At 38.2% G+C, this 23,959-nt stretch overlaps 1 protein-coding gene across 2 annotated transcripts in view; it reads left to right on the top strand.

Annotated features, from left to right (window-relative positions):
* Nucleotides 1-19,829, top strand: part of LOC145401615 (uncharacterized) — a 32,774-nt gene extending 12,945 nt beyond the window's left edge. For both annotated transcript variants that reach the window (XM_080273808.1, XM_080273807.1), the window contains 3 exons: nucleotides 7,232-7,471; nucleotides 7,912-8,055; nucleotides 19,647-19,829. In XM_080273808.1, coding sequence (XP_080129934.1) covers nucleotides 7,232-7,471; nucleotides 7,912-8,055; nucleotides 19,647-19,658 — 396 coding nt within the window. In that variant the 3' untranslated portion in view covers nucleotides 19,659-19,829. The remainder of the gene's footprint in view (nucleotides 1-7,231; nucleotides 7,472-7,911; nucleotides 8,056-19,646) is intronic.
* The last annotated feature ends 4,130 nt before the right edge of the window (nucleotides 19,830-23,959 follow it).

Raw genomic sequence — 23,959 nt, 5'->3', positions numbered from 1 at the left:
CAGATGATATTATTCAGATTATAATGAAGAGACTGATGGAAAGAAACTGTTATTTTCTGTGGACAAAAGTTTGTGTTTGTTGAGTATTGTGATTATCTTTTTTATTTATTTATTTACCTGTATTTATTTTTTTTTTTTAGGTTCGTTAATTTTGGAAGTAGTATATATATTTTTTTTTCCTTCATTCTGGTGGTTCAGTATTAAATTTTGTTCTTGTCTCTTCATGCAGTTTTATTCAGTTCAGGAAAAGTCTTTAATGTTACAAGGGTTGTTGATATCTTTACTAACCTTCTCTAGTTTAAAAAGTCCTGCAATGAATAAAGTCACCAGATGATTAAAGAATATTACAATAGGCCATCATTTGAATTGAATGGATTGGTATTGTTATTTTAGGTATAGTTTGGGTTTTGATTGATCCAAGAATCAGGTCTACTAGTCCTTTTTATTTACATTGGGTTTGAAAGCCTCCTAGGTCCTCTTCCCTGTCAATTTATTTCTGAGTGTCCATTTTCTGGCAGGTTCTTGGTTCCCTGTCTTGAGCTGTGTTGTTTTGAATTTCAGTCTTGAGCTGTGTTGTCTTGAATTCCTGTCTTGAGCTGTGTTGTCTTGAATTCCTGTCTTGAGCTGTGTTGTCTTGAATTCCTGTCTTGAGCTGTGTTGTCTTGAATTCCTGTCTTGAGCTGTGTTGTCTTGAATTCCTGTCTTGAGCTGTGTTGTCTTGAATTCCTGTCTTGAGCTGTGTTGTCTTGAATTCCTGTCTTGAGCTGTGTTGTCTTGAATTCCTGTCTTGAGCTGTGTTGTCTTGAATTCCTGTCTTGAGCTGTTGTCTTGAATTTCCTTCCTAGTGTCAGATATTTGAATATATATTATGCGAGACTTATGGTAGTGGGTTTGAAATAGTGTCCCTTGATGCCCTTAGTATTAGGACATCTGTTAGGCAGGGTGGTCCGTATTTTTTGCTGTCCAGTCCTGTGTGTTGTGGGGATGGCAGCCTGATTGTGTGAGGATCAAGGACATTTTGGCTGGTTCACAAAATCTACCATGCAATAAGTGGACTGAAGAGAGAGAGATTGTGCTGCTAAGTTTGGTGTTAGGGCAATAAATAGGCAGAGAGAGAGAGAGAGAGAGGATAAAGTTAAGCACAGTGTTAGGGAAGGTGGAAAATGATGCAGGGTAGACAAAAGTAGTGCTGACTGATCTGCCCTTTCAACAAATGATAATTGAGTTGCAAAATATACGGACCACCTTGTATTTATTCTTCATACTGCCATACAGTTTTGTTCAGCTTAGTTTTGACATCTGTAGTGAAGGGATTGAAAGCTATCTCTGTACTCTTTTTACTCTAACTTGGCCTAAAATTGTCATCTCCCCATCATGATTGCAGTGCTGTAACAGTAGATAACTAGAATATGGTGCCGGTCACTGGCACTGTGAAAAGAATGTAGAGCCGTAGTATTGTCTTTTTCTACCACTGGGCCACATGAAATAAGCCGCAAAAGTAAGAAAATCTGAGTCAAGTTAGAGTAAAAATTGTATCGTAACCCCTTCAGTACCATAATGTCTTAAAATGTGTTCTTGCTGATGTTGGTTGTACTTAGGGGACACCTCTGCAAGTGTAGGCTGCGATACGTTACTTAATTAATGTCCGTTATCTTGAGGTAATGATGGATTCACAAATGAGCTAATTAGGTAGTTGATGTAAATAACACATGTATAAATAACAAGTAGGGAGATATAGTCGGTGCTTCTTGTGCTGATAATACAGTTATAAGCCACTTCTGTCTTGTCATATCCTATGTAACTGCTTGCATGCATATTTTATTATTATTTTTTATCTGCTTTATTCATGCATCGTTTTTATCTGTTAATGGTTTTCATTTATTATTATCTGTATTTTTCTCATGCTTGCTTGAATGCATGGCTGTTTAGTTACTGCTTGTCATTGCACCTTCATGTTATCGCATGTTGTTCTCTCTTGATTTTGAGATATACCGGTAGCCAAAATATCAGAGGCTTGAGTTAGAGGTGTTTTCGATCCATTTCTCTGGGCATTCTGCTAATATTTCTCTTACTGATGTGCCTTCTGTTTTGTGTTTATAAATGTCACTTACTGTATTCTTAGGTGGGAATTGGGGAAAGGATGATGATAATGATTTACTTATTTGTTTATTTGTTTTTCTTATTTTCTAATTCAGAAGGTAAAGTGTAAAGTTGACCTGAGTTAGAATTTTTCCAAGTTGTTTCAATACTTGTTACTGAGCAAAGGTAAGATGATGATGATGATTGTTGTTATTATTATTATTATTATTATTATTTTTATTATTATTATTATTATTATTTATTATTTTTTTTTTCTTTCAGTTTATACAATGATTGCTGGATGAATAGAAAGGGCCTGGTATATAATAAAGATGTTTGCTTTTTGAACATTGAAAACTTTTAGGTGGAATGACGATGATGATGATTGTATTTTTGAATTTTCCTTTCTCTTTGTTTCTTGATCCAACCCACCCCTTTTTTCATCATCATCATCCGGACCTGCTTTTCCACCCAAGGCCAGGAAAAGGAGGTCCAGATGATTGTGGGAAATAGGGGCTAGGATGATGATGATGATGATGATGATGATGATGATGATGATGGTTGTCCTTCTTGGTTGTTTATTTTCTTGTTAGTAGATTCGACACACAGTATTTATGGTAGTGGGAAATAGGATGATAGTGATGGTAATAAACAGTTGAGGAGATGAGAGAGAGAGAGAGAGAGAGAGAGAGAATTTTCCCTGTGAATTATCCTGCATCTCCTGGTTTAGAAGCATTGGCTAGTTACCTATAGTACATGCTAATCTACCATATTGCATAATTATACTCTACTCCTTTTACTCTAACTTGGCCCAAAATTCCCATCTCTCCGTCTTGAATGCCCAGTTGTAAGAAAAGATGATGCATGATTATTATGCTAGTCACAGAGAAGTGTAATGGAAAATATGTAAAGCCATGATACTTTCTCCTGCTGCTGCAGAGTTACGTGAAATAAACTGTAGAACAAAAACTTGGGCCAGGTTAGAGTAAAAGGAGTATAGTTAATGCATTGATGCATGATGGTGTAATGTTTATATGTTAATGTTCTCTAAACACTAACGTCTTTAATTTGATTGTACATTTTTTATTATTATTATTATTATTATTATTATTTTGATTATGGTAACTTTGAGACACTACTTTTTTTGTATTTATTTATTTGTAGGATTGGATGATGGATGGATGGATTTATTAATATTATTATTATTATTATTATTATTATTTATATGAGCAACCCCTCATAGTTAAGGGCTCCTCTGAAGATTGATAGTAAGATAGTTACAACACCAGGCTTTTCTGAAGATAGATAGATAGTTACAAAGCCAGGCGTCTCTGAAGATAGATAGATTGATAGATAGTTACAACCTCTGGCTTATATGATATTGGTGGACAGCAGATCAGAGTTTCGCTTCCACACTCTGCCATCCTCTTTTTTTTTGGGGGGATAGGGAGGGGAGTCAGGGGTATTTATATAGCCAGGCAGCTCCACCGCCCGTTTTTGGTGCCTCCACGTGAATGCATCCCTCTCCAGCACCATTACTGTCCGATTTATTATTAACTTTATAGATATCGTGATTACTATACTCCTTTTATGCTAACTTGGCCTAAAATTGCCATCTCTTCATTGTTAATGCTGAGTTGTAGCTTTGAATTAGCACTAGAAATAGATGCCAGTCATGAAGAAGTGCTTTGGAGAGGAAGTGAAGCGTTAACATTGTCTTTTTCTGCCACTCATGATTTCTATACTGTACATGTACAGTACTCCTTTTATGCTAACTTGGCCTGAAATTGCCATCTCTCCATCTTTAATGCTGAGTTGTAGCCTTGAATTAGCACTAGAAATTGATGCTGATCATGAGGAAGTGCTTTGGAGAGGATGTGAAGCCATGATATTGTCTGCTTCTGCCACTCAGCCCCTTGAAGTTAGCATCAAAAGGGCAAAAATCTGGGCCAAGTTAAGGTAAAAGGGCATAGTGGACTGTGTTATCATAGTATAAATGTATAGTTATCATCGTTTCATTTTGTTTCATTTATAAAGGCTCCAACATTCTCTCATGCGTCAGCCGTGGTCACCTGTTGGCGGCTGTTCATGCTGCTCGATCTCTGGCAGCCTCCCTATTCAGTCCCTGATTCCTGAAGTCACAGTCTGTTGTTTAGTATATTGAACTTTGCCCTGAAAACATTTCCAGTTATTCTTGATTGCTCTCTCTTGTTATTTTTATTGGTATCATTATTGTTAGACCATTTTTTACATGAATGCTTTTATTCTTTCACTCATCTGTGTAATCCCCTAGTTTATTTTGTACTGTGGTTTGTATTTGGTGCAGTTCTTGTCAGTGGCTGCTTCTCCACATGTCTTGGGTTGCTTAGGAAGATGGCCATTTTGTTCTGACAGTTTCAAGATAGTTTAAGTGGATCTGCCAACCATGATTATGCTTTATTTACTTATTTATTTATTAGGTTTGCAGATGCTGTCATTCGTCATTAGCATTTTCAGTGTTAACAGCATTTTTTTATTGCTGTTGGTGTGTATTTGTATTTTTTTTCTCTTCTTTATCTTATTGACAGTACCTCATATAATACTGGGAAATGGAATAATGATAATGATGACAATGCTGCTGCTGCTGATGAGTATTTATGATAGATTTTTAAAGGTTACAGGACTTACACCAAATATCAGTGACAGTTAAAAATGCTTGCAGTTATGGGATCTATTTCTTGTGTGTTTCTAGCTAATTCCAGAAGATTTTATTCAGTATAGGAGAGACTTGTTAGACTGATCATGATGGAAAAAAAATTCATTAATTTTTTCCGCCCAAGGACACACTTTTTTGTTTTGTTTGTTTGTTTTTCATTTTTATCTTTGTCGTCAAAGAGGTCTTGGGTTGAAGGAGTTTGTGTTAAAAATTTCCAGCCAGTAGTTGCTGTAATATTCTAGCCTGAGTGGTGAACAGACGTCCATTTTTTTTTTTTCATGTTTTTTCCATATGATTATATTCAGCTTCGTAAAAAGTCCTTTGTATTGAATGGTTGAATAGTCAGGTTATTAGTACTCCCAGGAATAAGATGTCAGTACAATATTTCATTTGTACTCAAGCAAACATTTACCTCGAGTTTGGGATTGCCAGAGCAGTGTTTTCTTAATTTTCTTTCAGAGTTTGTGGTCATTTTATGAGTTGTTTATTTGTTACTTATCGCCATGTCAAGTGCATCCTGTGAATTGATATTTGGTGGTATCTTTAGTGCAGTTGGTGCTCTTGGGAAAAAAAAATCTCTGCAGTTTCTGGTCAGTCTTCAGGGTACCATGACTGCAAGTGACTGTTCTGTAAAATATGAGACAATCCTGAAGGTGTTATTTCTCTCTTGACACAGCATCCTTCCTGGACACTGTATCCACACTTGATGCTGCATTCCACATTAACATTGCCTCTTCTTTTGATTTTGCTTTACCGGTACCTGTTGATATTGCATTCCCCCTCTACCTGTGCCTGTTAACATTGCATCCTGTGTTGATATTGCATCCCCAGTCCACTTGTGCCTGTTAACATTGCATCTTGTGTTGATATTGCATCCCCAGTCCACTTGTGCCTGTTAACATTGCATCCTGTGTTGATATTGCATCACCAGTCCACCTGTGCCTGTTAACATTGCATCCTGTGTTGATATTGCATCCCCAGTCCACTTGTAACATTGCATCCTGTGTTGATATTGCATCCCCAGTCCACTTGTGCCTGTTAACATTGCATCCTCTGGTGGTGTTGCTTCCCCTATTGATATTGCATTCCTTCTCAAACTCTGTCTGTTTCACTTGCCTCTCATGCACTCCACTTTTCACTTGCTATTAATGTTTTTGGATCGTGTCTTGTCACTCCAGCTCCATTTTTTACTCGCTTTAGTTTTTTATTTATTATTATTATTATTTTTTTTTTTTATGGAGCCTAATAGGAATCTTTAACAGTGAAGGGATTACAAATATCCTTTATTAACTCCTTCAGTGCCATGATATGTTTTATTGAATTTAAATTAACTGAGGGGCATTTGTCTTGTGTGTTATTTGTTTTATTGAATTTAAATTTTCTAAGGAGGAACCCCTGGTAGTAAACGAATAAAAAATTATCTTCATTTACCCCGTCAGTGCTGTGCAGATAACATTTTATTCTTGCTGTTGTTTAGAAGTCTTGTGCAGCAGAGAGACTTAGTGGTGAAAGCGCCAATGTTATGTTTAAAAATAGCTTCTTCATATGATGACATCCTAAGTTTTCTTGCATTCATTTTTCTTGCAAATTCCTTTTTTTTTTTTTTTTTTTCCCAATTAAAAAGGACCTTTTTGACTAGGGGAATTAACCCCTTGACTCAGGCATGCCCTCTAGATTCTTGCCTAATTTTTCATTTTCTGCATTTTCAAATACTGTAGTTTAAAAAGTGTTCATGCTTAACGGATGGCCAGAAACATGGTAACACAAGCTCTGCCCCACACAGTAGTTGATGGTAGCTGTTTCCGGTCAGCATGGGCATTAGCCATAATATGCTCGTCTGGCCAAATATTTTTCTTTGGCACATCACTATGTTTGAATAGGGACACCTCCTATAAAGTTACCAGTTTGTTTCATCTGGAAGTAGAAAAATTGATGTACTTTTACATGAATTGTTATTAACGTATGCAAAGTATACATTGCCTGTTCTGAAACTTTTGCCTGAGCTGAATAAATTGTCTGGAGATTGCGAGAAAAAAGAAAAAAGGCATCAGATCTTGTGGGTATTTATTAAAGTTCATTCAGTCAACTCTTTGTAAATGCTATCCTTTGTGTTTTCGTCTCCTGTACGTTAGTTGGTTCTTGGTCCTCAGTGAAATGGTGAGAAATCAGGTTAGGCTAGGAAGGATTGGGTGCCTGGTGGTTTAGCGGATTTAGGATACCAACTGAAGTAACTGCAGGGTTTTCAGTTTTATAATTCTTCCTGGGACTTTTTATTTCTGTATACTTTATTTATTTATTTATTTATCATGAAATTACAATTTTTTAAAGAGTGATTTTAGTTTTGTACCTTGGTAATGATTTTTTTTTTTTTTCTAAGGCATTCACCAAAACTTAAAACATAAATACACCTTAATATTTATGATGCACTTTTAATTTTTCCTCTGTGTGGTGATCCAGGGTCGCGGAAGCGGTAAGGACGGGTCAGGCCAGTCATCCACCGAGCCCACCAGCACCGCCACCTCCTCGACAGGTGGTGCAGAGGCGGGCAACCCAGGTGGCGACCCCAGTGCTCTTCCAAGACCCCCTGGAACTGAGTGTTGGGTGCATGAGGCGTGTCTGCTGTGGGCGCCCGGAGTGCATGTCACTAATAGCAAACTGTGTGGGCTGCAGGAAGCTGTAATTATGGCCCAGGATAGTGTAAGTGTTTTGTGGATGTTGCTACACACCATGTCTGTCCACCCAAGGCCATGGTGTGTACAACCTTAAAAATATACTTTTTTGTTGGTAATAAAATTGTAAGAATAGCTGTAGCCTCAATCATGTTGTAGTACTAGCATTGCATGTATGTAATTCATATACTGTCCAATCTCATGGTGGTCTTCTCTTGTTTATTATCTGTGCTGGAGGACACTTGAGCAGTGCAACTTATATGGCCAAATATATTCCTTTCACAACAAATTGCCAAGCAAAATTATACTAGAAAATACACTTGTGTGACTCCAACTTCACTCTGTTCATCCAGCCCTAAGTATAATAGCAGTAATATTCTTGACAAAGCATTTTTCACCTTCCTGGATGATGCCAGTAATATTTTCTACAAACATTTCTTCGCCTCACTGGTTTCTCTGTGCCTCCAGTCATGCAGCAACTGCCAGGAGACGGGTGCCAGTGTGGGGTGCCTGGGCAAGGGTTGTACGCAGCTGGTCCACGTGCCGTGTGCCGTGCAGCTTCAGTGGACCCTCGACCTCCACACCTTCAAGTCTCTCTGCCCCAAGCATTCTGTGAGTAGCTAGGACATCCTCAGCCAGCCTTCCTTTATGTTCCGTTGAGGGAGGACAAGGGAGGGTGTGAGTGGCTCTGTTAAAAAGCATTCTGTGAGTTGCTAAGATAACGTCACACAAACCTTCGTTTTATAATTCCGTTGAGGGAGAGAGTGAGTCGTTCCAGAAAAAAAAAGCATTCTGTAAGTGACTAAGATACCCTTACACAAACTTTCCTTTATGTTCTGTTGAGGGAGGACATGGGAGAGTGTGAGTGGTTCAGTAAAAGCATTCTGTGAGTAGCTAAGATACCCTCACACAAACCTTTTATGATCCATTGAGGGAGAGAGTGAGTGGTTCCAAAAAAAGCATTCTGTGAGTAAGATACCCTTGTGCCACCTTCTGTTATGTTTCGTTGAGGGAGGCTAAGGGAGAGTGAGAGTTTCCATAAGAGCACTATGTTCGTGGGGCATTTAACACAACCGTTCTGTACCCTGTTATGTTCCACTGAGGGAGAAAATGGATAGTCTTTCTAGGGACATTTCACACAGCCTTCCTTCCACCTGTTGTGTTCCATTGAGAGGGGATGAGGGAGAATGTTAGTGGATTCTTTTCCTTGGGACAGACATACAACCTTCCTTCGTATGTACCTTTGAGAGAAAAAGAGAGAGAGAGTGAGTAGGTGAGTGAGTGAGTGTTAATTCATTCTGATCCTGGTGACATTTAACACAGAGAAGCAAGCAGACTTTATTTTAAACCTGTATTCTTGTCAGTTAAGGAAGCTCCCTGGCATCTCTTCCTTAGTGATTTATTTTTGAAGTGGCTGGTTAATATCCTCTTGTACATTATTTATGCAGGGTATGGTGATATTTGAAGGATTTATTTAACATGGACTGGGACAGTAAGGTGTAGTAAGCAAAATAAATCACTTAGAAGAAGGTGTTCAGGAGCTTCCATATCAGATGAGAATAGTATTCCAACTGTATTCCCCTCACCTTGTACATCATTAGCCTCAAGGTCAGTAATGTCAGGTTGGGGGAGAGGGGTTTTATCTTCCAATTCCTCTCTCACTTTTATCCTCTTCAGTTCAGTGTTGTTCCTTTCACATTATTTACCACCAGATGATATTTTTTATTTATTTATTATTGTTTTTTAGGGGGGTGGGGGCTCATCAGATACATGCAAGCACAAGAGAACATACAAGTTGTGTGAATGGACCAGTTCCCTCAAGTGAAAAGAAGTCAGCTGTATTAGTAAAATCTGCAAGTTTCAGCCTTGGACTTAGCACATTTGTCTCTGGAGTTCCAAGCACCCTGTTTCCATTTGACATGTAGGCTGGTGGAGAGGGATGCCTTCATGTGGTGGCACTGATATAACTGGGGAGCTCCACTGCCTCGTTACGCAAATGTCACTCTGTATCCCGTAAAGGAGGATGGTGGGCTGCAGGTTGAGGGCAGCTTTAGGCCACAGTCCACCAGGTTCTCATTTGAGACGAGCCAGGGTTTGGAACTACTACCACTGCTACTACTGTTGCTTTCATACATAGAACTTCTTTCATCTCTAATATTGCGTCAATTCCCTGGCTTCCATTTCAAAGGTTTCATGTTAAAGTGAGAATCACTGATGGTATCCATGAATTTATTCAGAGATAGATAAATATATTTGTAATTTATAGATGGGGTTAACTTGCCATTTCAGACATTGCTGCTCTGATACGTATGCATTTGGATACAATCTTCTTTTCATCACCTTTGGATAATTATTACCAGGTATTAATGTTTCCATTTTTATGGGAATGTAAAATGATGGCTCGCTTGGTAAGCTGCTGTACTCAGGCAGTTGCAAGCGCTGGCTGGCTCCTGTGGCGCCCAGGTCTTGTAAAACCATTCTCATTATAGTGAAGCGCAGTTCGTGCTTTAGAGAAACTTAGGGTATCTCCGAAGCTCACATGAGAGATTTAGCTCCCTACGTGTCAAGTGGGTTGGTGGAGAGTTAGTGCCCCTCCCTGTAAAACAAATAACTCAGAGTCAAATGGCCACCCCGTACAGGATTATGGCGTCTGGCAATAGATAGATAGATAGATAGATGACAGCTGAGCATTTTGACATCATATTCATTGATCTGCATTTGGTTTTTATTTTATTTATTTATTTATTTATTTTTTGAGGGGGGGTGGGATGGTTTAAGAATGTATCTAAATGTATGCATATTGGAGCAGTTGCATCTGAAATGGTGACTTAATCCTAAATGTATAATGGTAACTATAGGCTGCCTTCCCTTCGTGTAAAATCCAGTATAGTATTAATTTTGAAGTGGTTGGTGTTAGGGTGGTGCTGTATGGAAGATATTTTATCCGTGTGGAGAGAATGGAGACCATGAGACTGACTAGGAGAGTGCATGGGAGTGAGATGGGAGGGGGAAGAGGGAGGGGGAGGCTAAGGATGATGATGTGGGATAGGGTGGAAAGTTATTGGGGGGAGAGGGAGGGGGAGGCCAAGGATGATATTACGAGATAGAGTTGAAAGTTATACGAGAGGAGTAGGGATTAGTTAAAGAGAGGGGAACCTGATAATGGAGGACAGGGTGACGTGGAGGCAGTTCGTTTGTGGCCACCCGTTCTACGAGTACGGCATCTGATGGTAGATGGATAGGCTGGTAGATGGACACACAGACACACATATGTAGATAGATAGAAATGTATCCATATATTAAAATTGTGTACTGTAAATATGCAACACCTCTGGCCCAAGTCAACCCTCGTCCAGATTTATTTTCATGTTTTATCATACACGGTAATGAACAAGTTTCAGCTCTCGTAGATTCTATTTTGTTTTGAGTTTGGTATCTCTTGTATTGTCATTATTTTGTCCATCTGCGGCCATAACTATTTTCGTTTGAGGAATATCTTGAGCATTGTTTGTTCGATGGTGGGAATATGGTGATGATGATGACGATGACGCAATTCCAGCGATCAAAGAGGCAGGTGAGGGTTGTTAACTTTTGTAGTTGACTGTACATATGAGAGAGAGAGAGAGAGAGAGAGAGAGAGAGAGGTGAAATTAATGAAAATACAAAAAGAGGAAAACTTAAACTAGGTGGGAGAACATATGAGAGAGGTTAGTGTATTGTGGTAAGGGAGAAAATTAAGACACTCAGCCATATGTGTCCCATGAGGGTTTGCATATGGGGGGTGGTTGGGGTGTTCTGCTCACATAATGCTACTCATGCTGGAGTAACTGGTCACTCTCACCTTAAAAATTTCAAAGGAATCCCTCCCCTGGTCCCTACACTCCTGGTGGGGCAGTAAAAGGTGGTTGGTGGATAGAGAGGTAGATGGATGAAGGAGAGGGGGGATTGGAGTATTACATTTATATTTGATGCAGGAGAGGGATGCCTTCATGTGGTGGCACTGATATAAACAAGCAACTCCTCTGCCTGGCCATACAAACATCCTTCATCTCCCTCCCTACCCCTGAATGAAATAGGATGGATTGCAGAAAGGGGATCTTAAGTTCGCAGTCCATCAGGTTCACAATCAGATGACCTAGGGCTATTACTGCTACCACACTTGTATCTAGAGGTGTGGTACAATTGTAAATATAGTACAGTACAGTAGTTACTTGCGGCACATTGTCGCGATAAGGCCCAGTCTTTTTCGTAGTCATTCCTTGTACAGTTTCGCACAAGCAACTTAACTAGTTTTGTAATGAAGAGCCCAGTCCTGTAGAAGAAGCAGAATTAGAGAGAACTTGTAGAGAAAGAGACAGTTTAAGAGAACTTGAGAGAAACTAAAAAATGTCAGAAGGAAAGAATGTAGTTACTTTTTTAATGGGGATCTCAGCCCTAGAGAGAGACAGAAGTAAATATAGCGTAAGGGAGAGGAAGTTAAAAAAAAAAATAATAAGTGTAGCTAGCTTTTTTAATGACATAGTAGACGTAGTGAAAGAGAATTAAGGAGAACGTAAGAGTGAAAAAATAGAGAAGAGAGTATAATTACAGAAAGAGAGCAGTGAGAGTCCCAGCCTTGGAGAAAGAATGAAAGAGAGCAAGTGAGAGAGAGTCATAGAAAGAGATATACACAAAAAGAGTAAGACAGAGAGAAAATCAGAAAGAGTATATACATAGAGAAATGTAGGTTTAGAAAAAGAGTGCGTGTGTGTGTGTGTGTGTGTGTTTATATTAGGTGGGGAAGATAATGTGTGTATGAAGTAGGAAGTTGCAGTGTGTTGTGTGGGTATGGGGATGTGATAGGAGACAGCATACAACAGGTGTCATAGAACCAAATTATTAAAAGTGAGACAGTAATGGTATGGAAAAGCCTGAACCTTAAAATTTCTGAAGGTTGTGATAATGGTCAAACGTGTCTGGTCTGTCTGTATATTTCTGATGACACTCGATTGTGAGATTACAGGCTGAGCACATCAAACAAATTACAAGGACGGTATTCCATAAATGATGGTCAGAAATTAGGGCTACACCTATGCACACCTAGTTTTAAAAATATGGCCATTAGCGTCATATTCTCACAAGCGTTTATGTGCCTCCAAATGTTAAAAAAGTATTGCTGATTGAGATGATGATGGTGATTGAAAATGCTCTAAGAAAGGGCAAAATTTGACTGCTTTTTAAAAATTAGGCGTGAAAGGAAGCATTACTACCCATGGTTCCATTGACGTTGGACCTGAAGAATGAATGTCTGTTTCATATTGGGTGGGAATTCACTATAAAGGCATGATGTACAGGATATTACCTTAATCCGGATCTCCAATAAGAGAAAGTAATATGTGGTTATTATCAGAAGTGTGTTTACCAATACAGGTTAGTGTTTCTGTATTCTGCATCCGGTGTTGCTGAATATAAACCATGTTAGGATGATGTCTCTTTCTTTCATATTCATGCTGCCTTTATATTATGTTTTGACATTTGGGAAGACATCTGGTAATTTAGAGTATAATGGAGAATGCTTTTAACTTTTTCAGTATCAGAAAACCCTCAAAACCTGAACAAAATTGTATGATGGTAGCAAGAGTAGAATAAGAATGACATCATTGTATTGAAGAAATTAAGCATGAGAGAGAGAGAGTACCATAACTATGACTTTTGTGTGTGGATGTGTGCATATGTGTGAGTGAATATTCATGTGTGTGGGTTTGCATGTGTGTGTATGTGTGCATGTACATGCATGCACATGTGTATGTACATATGTACATGCTTGTGAAAGATAGTGTTCAAGATGTTATATAATTTATACACAACTTATATTCCAGTATTTTGGTATTTATACAGACTACTTTTGTCTTCATCACCCGTATGTCAGCTATTTCTCTTAGTATTATATAATTGGCAGCTCAGCATTCATCTTGGATCTTGGGATGTGATTTGTAATTATCTAGTTTCTGCAGATGACACTTACTAAACTGACAGTATTTTGTTTTGTCATCAGACTGGAACTGATAACTGGTAATTGTTAATAATATTGTTTCTGATAATGATAAAGAAGAGTATTTTTGATGCTGCCTCTCAAATCAGTCATAGTAAGAGTTAAAGAGTATGGCTGTAGGTTATGGTGTCAGAATTTTGTGTTAATCTTTGAAGTTCAGCATTTCAAATTTTTGTTGTTACTTTTTAATGGAAGATATTTTTGATGCTGGTTGTTTAAATTTAAAGGTTCCATAGAGTTGAAAATACATTATGGGTAAGGTGGGTGGTTCCATAATTTGAAAGTTTTGTCATTTCTGCAGTATGATAATTCAAAATTCTGATGGTTGGCAAATAAAAGAGAATATATTAAATGCTGGGTGTATGAATCATTCATAATTAAGTTCTGCAAAATTATATGGTATATAAGTATTGTGGTTGGTAATAGTTTCATCAGTTGTTATATTTATGCAACTCATTATACTGTACCAAATTTATGTTAGGCACAGCTTTCAAAGTCACTCCTCCAGTAAGAGTCATTGTACGTAAAGGTTGCATGTAAATACATGTGAAGTATGGTAATCCAAATTTTTGTTAGGCTGTCAGGAAGAAAAATTTTTAGAGACTGTCTCTCTGAATACAGAGGTTGAAAGTAAAGACATTTATATACAAGTAAATATTGTTAAAGGGAGAATATTCTTAATCTATGCAACTTGATAATTAAAATGTTTGTGAGACTGCCAGTTAAAAAAAGATATATATCTGTTAAATGCTGCCTCGTTGAACTACTTACATACAAATTTTACACAGAGCTATTTATATATAATGTAATGAGACTAGAATCTATGCACTTCAGGATTTGAAATTCCTGGTAACCCATCAAAAACAAGAGTACAGGTATTTTAAAAGTTGCTCTCAAATACAAAGGTTATACAGCTATACACGGTGTTCTCAAATGTGTGCAAGACTTAAGGTGGTTAATCTTGGACCGATTTTGAGTATCATATCATACTGTATTGTTTATAAAATCTCCAACGTGCTTGCATGCTTTGGCCTAGGTCACCTAACGGCGGCTGTCTATGCTGCTTGGTCTCAGGCAGCCTCCCAATTCAGTCTCTTATCCCTGAGGTCACACTCTGTGACTTCATCCCAAGTCTTTTTCAGTCTGCTTTTCACAACACTACCCCCAGCATTCACACTTCTCACTTTCTGCACGCAATTATCAATCTTCATTCTCTCAAATTGCACAAACCCTCTCAATCTACCCCTCCTCATTACAGCATCAATACACTGCAGTCCCATCCATCCTTTCAACTCCTCAGTCATAATCCTAGCCTCCCCAGGCCTCGTATTCAAGGACACGCTACACATTCCGAGTTAAAAGTTGTCATCCTCCATCTTCTCAGTGCTAAATCATCATGGGTGCAGTTGTGGATCAACAGTTACTGAAGACCGTATGGCTAGAAGTGGTATCCCTCATAATTCACCCACGAGGTCGTCAATTGTTGTAGTTCAGTAATGGTTGAGAAGTGAACCTCTCATTGTATACCATATATTACGCTAAAATTGGACCAAGAATAGCCTTCTCAAATTTGATATACATTCATGGGACATTGTGTATATGGGTATGGTGATTGGGTATGGTGTCTTTGGCTTGTATTCTCATCCGTTTAGGAGGCTTGCCAACACCTCTTCCATACCATTTTATTTTTGTGTGTGGCACATGAATATTCTCTTGTTTGTTATTTATGTAGTCTTTTGGAGGGAACAGTTTTGTGGGCTTCAGGCCTTTGGTTCCTTTTTACTTGCATAAAAAAAAAAAAAAAAAAAAAAAACTACATAGGGACTGAGGAAATCTTGTTAATTCATGCACATCACTATTCAGATGACAGTTGGAAAGCAGTGACCTGGCTTTAAGATTCTCGTTTTGCCTTATTTAAGATGGTGTAAATAGCATAAAAGAGAATACTGAGATGTAATATTCAAGATAAATCGCCAAGAAAGAGGTGCTAAAGGCCTCCTAAGTTAGCAAGAATATAGGCTTTGAGGTGTTAACCTACTGTATGCAGCTTGATATTCAAAAATTTTGTGACACTCCATTTTTTAGATACCGCCCCTTTGATTACTGAAGGGTATTTATAGAGTATGGTGGTTGGGGATGGTGTCTTCAAACATTTACATCCAGAGACCATTGACCGTGTGTGTATCTGTGCAGTTTGAGATTCTGAATTCCTCTTTAGTTGTTGGTTAAAAAGAGGATGTATTAGAAGCTGCGTCTTTGAGTAAAAAGGTCATATATACAGTATATATATATATATATATATATACATATGTTTAATTTGAAAACATTATATTCATCTAAGCAGCTTAATTATTAGAATTTTTGTGAGGGTATTTTAGATGCTTCCTCTCTGAACCACTTAAATAAATACTTTACACAGAGCTGTATACAATTCTGTTTCGTTTATACAGATACATCGGTATAGTAGGAAAATTGAGAATACAGTAAATGGGTACCGGTACATGAGGTGTTAATCTATGCAGCTTGATAACATTCTGGCTGCCACCCACTGGTCTGAACACATAGCCAGGGGTGTGTGTCAGCTCTATGCAGTGTATGCCAATCAATTTGCCCCACAGCCCACCCACCTCCCTGCCCCCAAAACGGAACTTAACCCTTGCTGGTGACGTCTGTTTTATTCTTGCTACTGCTTAATGGTTATATTCAGCTAAGAGAAGGCCTGTTATTAAAGCAGACAAAAGTTACTGTTCTACTGTCTTTGTCGTGTGTTCTCCCCTTAGCGGAACTATCTTGTTATTGGCAGATATCATATTCAGCTAAGGGAAGACATTTTGTACTAAAGTAGGTAATGGAGACTGCTTTATTCTTATCAGTATGTGGTGTTTCTCCCGTTTTTATTCTCATCATTTTGCGGGGTCTCCCCCCTAACTAAATAAATGTCGTCTGTTTTTAGTAAGAATAAAATGCACAGCTGTCATGACTGAGGGGGGGCTGAAGGTGCCTGGAGCCTGCAGCTCTAGTCCAGCACTGTGTCAGTTTGTAGCACGAGGAGTGGTATTTTTACATCTTGTTATCTGTTGCCTTCATTAGATTCTTTTTTTTGCTAATAATTCCACAGTACGTTCAAAAAAAAAAGGAAAAATAAACAAAAATGTCTGTCAAGCCATTCTTTTTCATGACAGTTATAGTATTTGCATTTTTCTTCATAGTTTCTGATAGTTGTGTCCCTTTTACGAGAGATTACTTATTTCAAAAGTATTAGTGACAACTATATCTAATCCCTCTAGCCCCAAAAGCCTCTCTTGATCCGAGTAAAAGCATTTGGAAATAGCAAGAATAAAATCAAAAGTACATCAGATTGAAGGGATGAAAGTTAATTTGCAAGCTTTAAAGCTAATTTGCTGGTTTCCTCCAATGTACAGTACCAGATGTAGAAAAAAAAAGTTATATTTTGGAACACATCCCTGACATATATGGAGGATTTATTGTTTATGCAGGAGCTTAGTTAGGGATAAAATTTTGTACATACAGGTATAGTATATATATATAAATATATATGTTATTATGGGGACAGCATAGGAATTTGGCATGGGAACACTACTTTCTCTTGTATTCTTTGTATCATCTTACAGTATTTATTACTTTTGGGAATGTTTTTTTATACCACTTGCAGGAAAGTGCTTTAAAAATATACCTTGGGTTACTGTAGTTGTGATTAAAGTAAGATTGCACAGTGAGTTAGTTTCAAAATGTGTTGTTCATGTTGCATTTCAAACATTACCCTCCATGGTTAAGTTTAAAGGTCGTGCAACAAGAGGCTTCGTATATTTAACCTATTGAATATACTGATGTCTCTTAAATTTCATGTTTTTTGCCTCTGGACAATTTTATTTATCATCAATAGATTATCTAGTGGGGAAAAGGCTAATTTTCATTATCAAATGCCTCCAGTTTTAGATATCTGTGCAGAATAAAAACAAAGAAGCCAGAAGATTGAAAAGTTAAAATGTTCAGTATTGCCATCTTCTGTTATGAGTAGAAAATGCGGTAGGGTTGATATTTTGGTTTTTGTGGAAGGAAAACGTGGTACAGGTGACTGTGTTATTTTCTTAGGCTGTCCCAGAGGTCTACCATCCCACTGAATTTGTACAGGTGATGTTCGGTGAGATGTATGTATGTGCTTGTGTGTGTGTATGTGTTCAGTAAGTATGTATGTATGTGTGTTTGTATGTGTGTACATATTCCATCCTCATCCCATTATTGAGTGGGACAGTAAGGTTAGGGTGATGATGATGATGTACATAATCCCGTGTATGCCTAGTGGACACAATGTTGGATGGATCACTGGTACATTAAAAACCACAACCACTATCCTGCTGTCGTTAGGATCGGGGTGAGGGAGAGTTGGCCTGGGGAGCTTGATGGTTGTATGTATGGGTTTGTCTTCTATGTGGATTGGAGATTTTGTAGTGCTTCTTTCATAGTGATTTATTTTGCAGATTACACCTCGGTATCCTCCTGAGCGATTTTGATGCAGCATTTGTCAGTATTCATTTATTCATTCATTGCCAGACGCCATGTATCCCAAACGGGGTGGCCAAGGGCTTAGAGTTAATTGCTTTACAGGGAGGGGCACTAATCCTCCACCAACCCCACTTGACAGTATTAAGTAGGTATAAATGACAAGAGCAAATGTTATCCTCTTGAACATTATTGACTCAGAGTTTGTTGATATGCAGGTATACATAGCATTGAAAGAGAAAATATTGTTTAAGATGAGAAACTTAATCTCTTGAACTTTATTGATGCATAATTTGTCATTATTAAACAGACATGCATAATATTGCTGGAGAAAATAACATGTAAGATCAAAAATAATCCTTTAGAACATTATTGATGCCATTTTTGTTGGTATTAAGGTGATATACTGTACATAACATTATAAAAAGGATGTGGGATGAAAAATAAACCACCAAAGAAGAAGAAGAGATTTTTATACATAACATTGCAAAAGTCAATAGTGTGATGTGAAAAGTCTATCTATCTGTCTATAGCCAGATGCCATAATCCCATAAGGGGTGGCCATTTGTCGTTGAGTTAGTGGTTTTCCAGGAAGGGGCACTAACCCTCCACCAGCCCACTTGTTGAAAAGTAAATTGCTACATAAAGAGGTCCCACAATGTCTTCATTTCCACCCAGAAGGCAACCCTGTGTCAGCTGTATTTTAAAACCAGGCATTGGGTAGGTGTAGGGAGTCATCCAGTTTCTGTCAGTCTCATTGTGTAGTCTGTGATGGGAGGTAAATGTTTGGTTTCTCTACCTAGTGGATGAATCCGCTTGGTAAATTGGCTTGTACGTTAATCACATTTGGTTCCCAGTGCTGTCCTATTTCTGTTAGCTGTTTGTTTTGCCAGGTAATGTAAACAGTAGGCTGAACATATCCAGTTCTCTCTGCAATCCAGTCTGTTAACCATTTGTGTTGCCCTTTAATGTGCATTTTAGGCTAAACACATCCAGTTCCCAGTGCAACCCAATTTCTGACTCCCACTTGTGAAATCCATGATAGTAAATTAGCGAGTCTCTGCTTGACTGGTGAGAGTCCTCTGTAATTTGGCATGTAGGCTAAGTATGTTGAATTCTCACATCTGCTTAATTTTCGAAGTCATGTTTGTACCTTTGATGTGACTGAAGTAGATTTGGGTACTTTAAACAGATGCATCCTTAAAACAGGTAAAGATTTGTAGAGGCACCCCACTTTGTAATTATCATTCCAGAGAGTTGTGAGCAGTTGATGCAGTGACCCTCCATATCATAATACAGTGTATGTTCTGCAATGGTAGGTAAGCCAGACACATATTGCTCTCATCTTGGGTTTCTAAAAGGATATTAAAAACTTGAGCAGTGGTGAGAATTGGTTGTAGGTAACCTGCATGCCTCATAACAGTGTACATTCATTTGGAAGAGAGAGAGAGAGAGAGAGACAATAAATGCTTTACTTTCATCCTAAGTTTCACAAATGATTGTCAGAAATTCAGTGCTTACCTACACCTTCCCGACCCCTAGTTTAAGAATGTGGCAGAGAGTGTGGTGCTGCCTCCATGTGTGTTGTGGCAGCTTGTGGACGTAAGAAGTGCCAAGGTTGTATAACTCTCATGTCTCTTTCATTTTTCAGAAGCTGTCATAACTAGTGCAGAACGGAGAGCCTCGTGTAGGCTTAGTTTTACTGTCAAGATACAAAACATTTATAAATCTCATTTTATTTTCAACTGTAATATATTGTACAGATATTGTTTTGTATTTTTGTCCAGTATACAGTAATATGTATGTTTTATGCAAAAGACCAAGCGTTGCAAAATTTTACGAGTCGTAAATGTCATTATTAAAAAAGATTATGAAATAATTGCAAGCTTATTTTAACCTCCACTTGCCATAGGTATGTGGTAAGTACCTGATAGTTTAAGAAGTGTTGGATATAATAGGATCCTTGTCAGCTTGTTAGGAGGTCTCTTTGGAGTAGAAGATGTTATCATGTTTTTTCAAACCTGATGAAGATCTGAAACCTTTTTCATCTCAGTTGATGGCAAAGCATAATTGGATTTGACGGTCATTTGACGGTCACTGTAACCGGTTACCGGAGAGACTAATTCCTTCTTCATAATTTTATGTAGCCATGACTTTGTACTGTATTCAGGCTGTGGCCTAGTTCTTTCATGTGAAAATAAACAAGCTTTGACACAACTCATACGTCCACAGTACAGATCACACCTCATGTTTGCCATGCTTTACACTGCCACAATACTACACCACACACTGTCACACTGCCACACTACCATTTCTCACACTTCACACTGCCACACCTTCACATGCACTTCATTACACACTGTTGCACTTCACGCTGCCACATCTCACTCTGCCACAACACACTTCTACATCTTCTACTGCCGAGAGACTTTTTTAATACAATGAACAGTTCTATTTAAATATAGAGTTTAAAAAGAAAATTCAGAACTACCTTTCAGAATTAAGAACTGGAAAAAATAACAAGCTTAATGTAGAGTGAAATACTACTCCTTGTAAGGGAGAAACATGATAACTTATTGCTCTTAGTAATAAGATGGAAAATAGTGGATAGAACAGTAGGAAATAAGATTATTGAACATTATCTGTCAAAATTAAGATGGAGAAAATGGCAAGGCTAATGGAGAGTGGAATAATACTGCATATAAGGGAAATGTAGTTAAAATATTGCACAGAATACTAGGAAATGAGAAGATTATTGAACATGATCTTTCTGAATTATGAGATGAGAGAATGTGAAACTTAACGTAGAGTGAAATACTAGTACTGTACATCTATCTATCTTTCTATTGCTAGACGCCATAATCCCGTACGGGGTGGCTATTTGACTCTGAGTTACTTGTTTTACAGGGAGGGGCATACAAGGGAAAAGTAGTAAATATGTGATTATTAAAGGTTTTACTAAGAAGAAAAAATAATGCACATGCAATAAATTGGAAAGGAAAAACATTGCACATAACAGTAACCACTATTCTTTCATATCATTTATAACAGTATGAAAATACAATGGTTGGTTGATTGTTTTTCTTATGCTGATGACCTCATGTTGTTTATATTGTTCCTATCATTTATAAAGGTTCCAACATCCTTGCATGCATTGGCCTTGGTCACCTAATGGCAGCTCTCCACACTGCTTGATCTCTGGCAGTCTCCTAGTTCAGTCCCTTATCGCTGAGGTCACACTCTATAACACATTTGATTGGTGGATACAGGAACTGACAGCAGTGAGGATAGTAAGTGAGCCTTGACACTTCTGTATGATACCATTTTCTTACCAAAATATTAACACAGGGATTTAAATTAACAAGTTTTTGTTTCTATATGTTCCACATTTATTGTAGATAATTGAGATTAAGGCATAAAGGAATGTGTAGAAATATCAAAATGATAAAGAGATGTAAACTTTGACCAATGTTTGCTGAGCACTGAGTTGTATCTAAAGTAGTTGATCAGTGAAGATTCAAAAGGTAGATCTCATTTGTACTGTACACAGTATCACTACTATCTCTCAGCCCACCATCCATGTTGTTGTTAATCTTGTTGAGGCATCAGGCTTATCTGCAGGTCCCAGTGGGCTGCAGGCTGAAGTTGCCTTTCTCTAGCAGTCTGCCATCTTCATTTGGAGGCTTAGGGAGGGAGATGAGGGACATTTTAAGAACAGGGCTTTGGAGGGATATGGTTATATCAGTATCACCATTACCTCTCCAGCACCTGATGAACTGGTAACCAGGTTTGTGAGCTGTGTTAATCTGCTGTCACTGGTGTTCCCCCAAGATGTAACAGCATGTCGTAAAATCATTGCCGGTAATATAATCACACCAATCCTGAATGAGACCTTAGCATGGACACTGAGTTGTTGGGACCCCAGGCTCATCAGAATGTGAATCCTGTGAACTGTACTTCAGTCCATCAGTCTCCTTTTTGAGGATGTGATTAAAAGGATAATTGTATAGTCCCAGATGTGTGAAGGTGTCCCTCACTGGCGTTGTGTTGTATCATAACAATACGATAAACTGGTAGAATAACAGAATTCCAAGCCGAACTTACTAGCGAAGTGCCCACAGGAAGGTTTACTACATGTACTACTGCTACTGCCACTACTACTACTGGATGAAAATGGACTGTTGGAGATGAGAGGTATGTTCAATGGATATGAATACTTCTTTATGGATATGCCTACTTGTTTGAAGTTTTGTCAGGTGAAGCTCATAATTTTGGACTCTGGGATGCAGTGAAGAAGCTTGTAGGTATTTTTGCCAAGTACAGTAAATCATAACCCCTTCAATCAAGTGACATTTTTCATTGAAATAATTCCATTACCAGGCGATTTTATTCAGCCTAGGTAGTAGTGGATGTGTTAATGCCGTGTCTAATTCCTCCAGTTGAAGAAGTCTACTGAGCTGAATGATGTCATGTTTAGAGTGCAAATATAAAATGTACAATGTGGCACTGGACTGAAGGGATTACAGATCTGCATGCATAGATTTTTATTATTATTATTATTTTTTTAATGAATGGGGGACACCTATAGTCTGATGTGTGATTTTTTATTTAATTTGTTTTTCCTTCTTCAGTTCATCTCTTTAAAAAAAAGTCATGTATATACTGTACTGTGATGGCCTGTTTTTACACGCTTGACATTAGCACGTAGCCGTATACCTGTATCCACTTTCAAACTGTGCTTTGTGGATGTGAAGGAAAACTGATCATTAGTCTGAGGTACCAGAATTTTTCCATGGAGAAATGATCCATCCCCACCCAATGGTCCTCGCAAGGGTAAAAATTTGGAAGATAATTACGTGAGTGAGGTGTACTTGTGGAAATATGTTAAGGACCAAGGACATACTGCACACACCACCTGATACGATTGCAGCCTATCGTTACCACTGTCCTCATATCACCTAACTTTGTTTCACACACACACACACACACACACACATTGAGGTATGTAGGGTCCCAAAACAGGAAAATAAAAGCACTAAGTCATGAGAACTATGGTAGAGAGTGCGTGGAAAGCGACCATTAACTTTGAACAAGGCTGAACCAAGCAAGCATGGAATAATCGCTAGCTTTCAAACTGTAGGCTTGTGTGGATGTGTGGGAATGTTGGTAAAGTCGCATTTTCATGTAGGAGGGATATAAAGTGTTGAAAGAGAATAAATAGGTAAGGAAGAAATGCTAGGAAATTAGTATATCGCAACCAGCAAATGGAAAGGAAGATGTGCTAGGAATACGATAGTTTCCTAAGCAAAAATGGTAAGGAAAAGTGGCTAGGAATAATGAGCAGAAACAAAGTGCCAGGAATACATTACATTGCCGTAAGTAGAAATAAACGGGAGGAATGAGTGCTAGGAATGTATTAGAATTCCGCAGACAAGATTGGGGAGGAATGGGTGCTTGGAATGCATTAAAGTGCTGTAAACAAAAACCGCTATGGAAAATGTTTAGGGATAAAGTGCAAACTGGCGAGGGAGAGATGCTAGGGATGAGTGTCAAGCAGCAGTGAAGGTGGTCAAGACTGCTAAGAATAAACTTGGAAAAGTTGCTTGGAAGGCAAGGTGCCGTAAGTAGAAGTTAAGAAAGAGTTGCCTGCCTTCAAATATATGATTATACTGTAAAGCAGTTGGTAAAGTACATATAAAATTCAGGGTTCCATATTTGAAGCACACACACACACACACACACACACACACACACACACACACACACGCTCATGCTCATGTAGGCAGTGATGTGTACTTCACCCATATACGTTTGCACATACTGTAGACAAATGCACACACTCACATCGGTACTATATATTACCTAGTTGACATTTTGCATGGGAGTGACGTGGATAGTAAGCATTTTAGTTCACTGGCAACTTTCACTTTGTGAAATTGAAGTCAGCTGGAATGTGGCTGTGAA

Source organism: Coenobita brevimanus, chromosome 56 (genome assembly GCF_032717465.1).
Source record: "Coenobita brevimanus isolate Jiangsu-jjx chromosome 56, ASM3271746v2, whole genome shotgun sequence".
NCBI lineage: Eukaryota > Metazoa > Arthropoda > Malacostraca > Decapoda > Coenobitidae > Coenobita > Coenobita brevimanus.
Note: the sequence above shows the minus strand (reverse complement) of the source record. Positions and strands in the feature narration are given on the sequence as shown.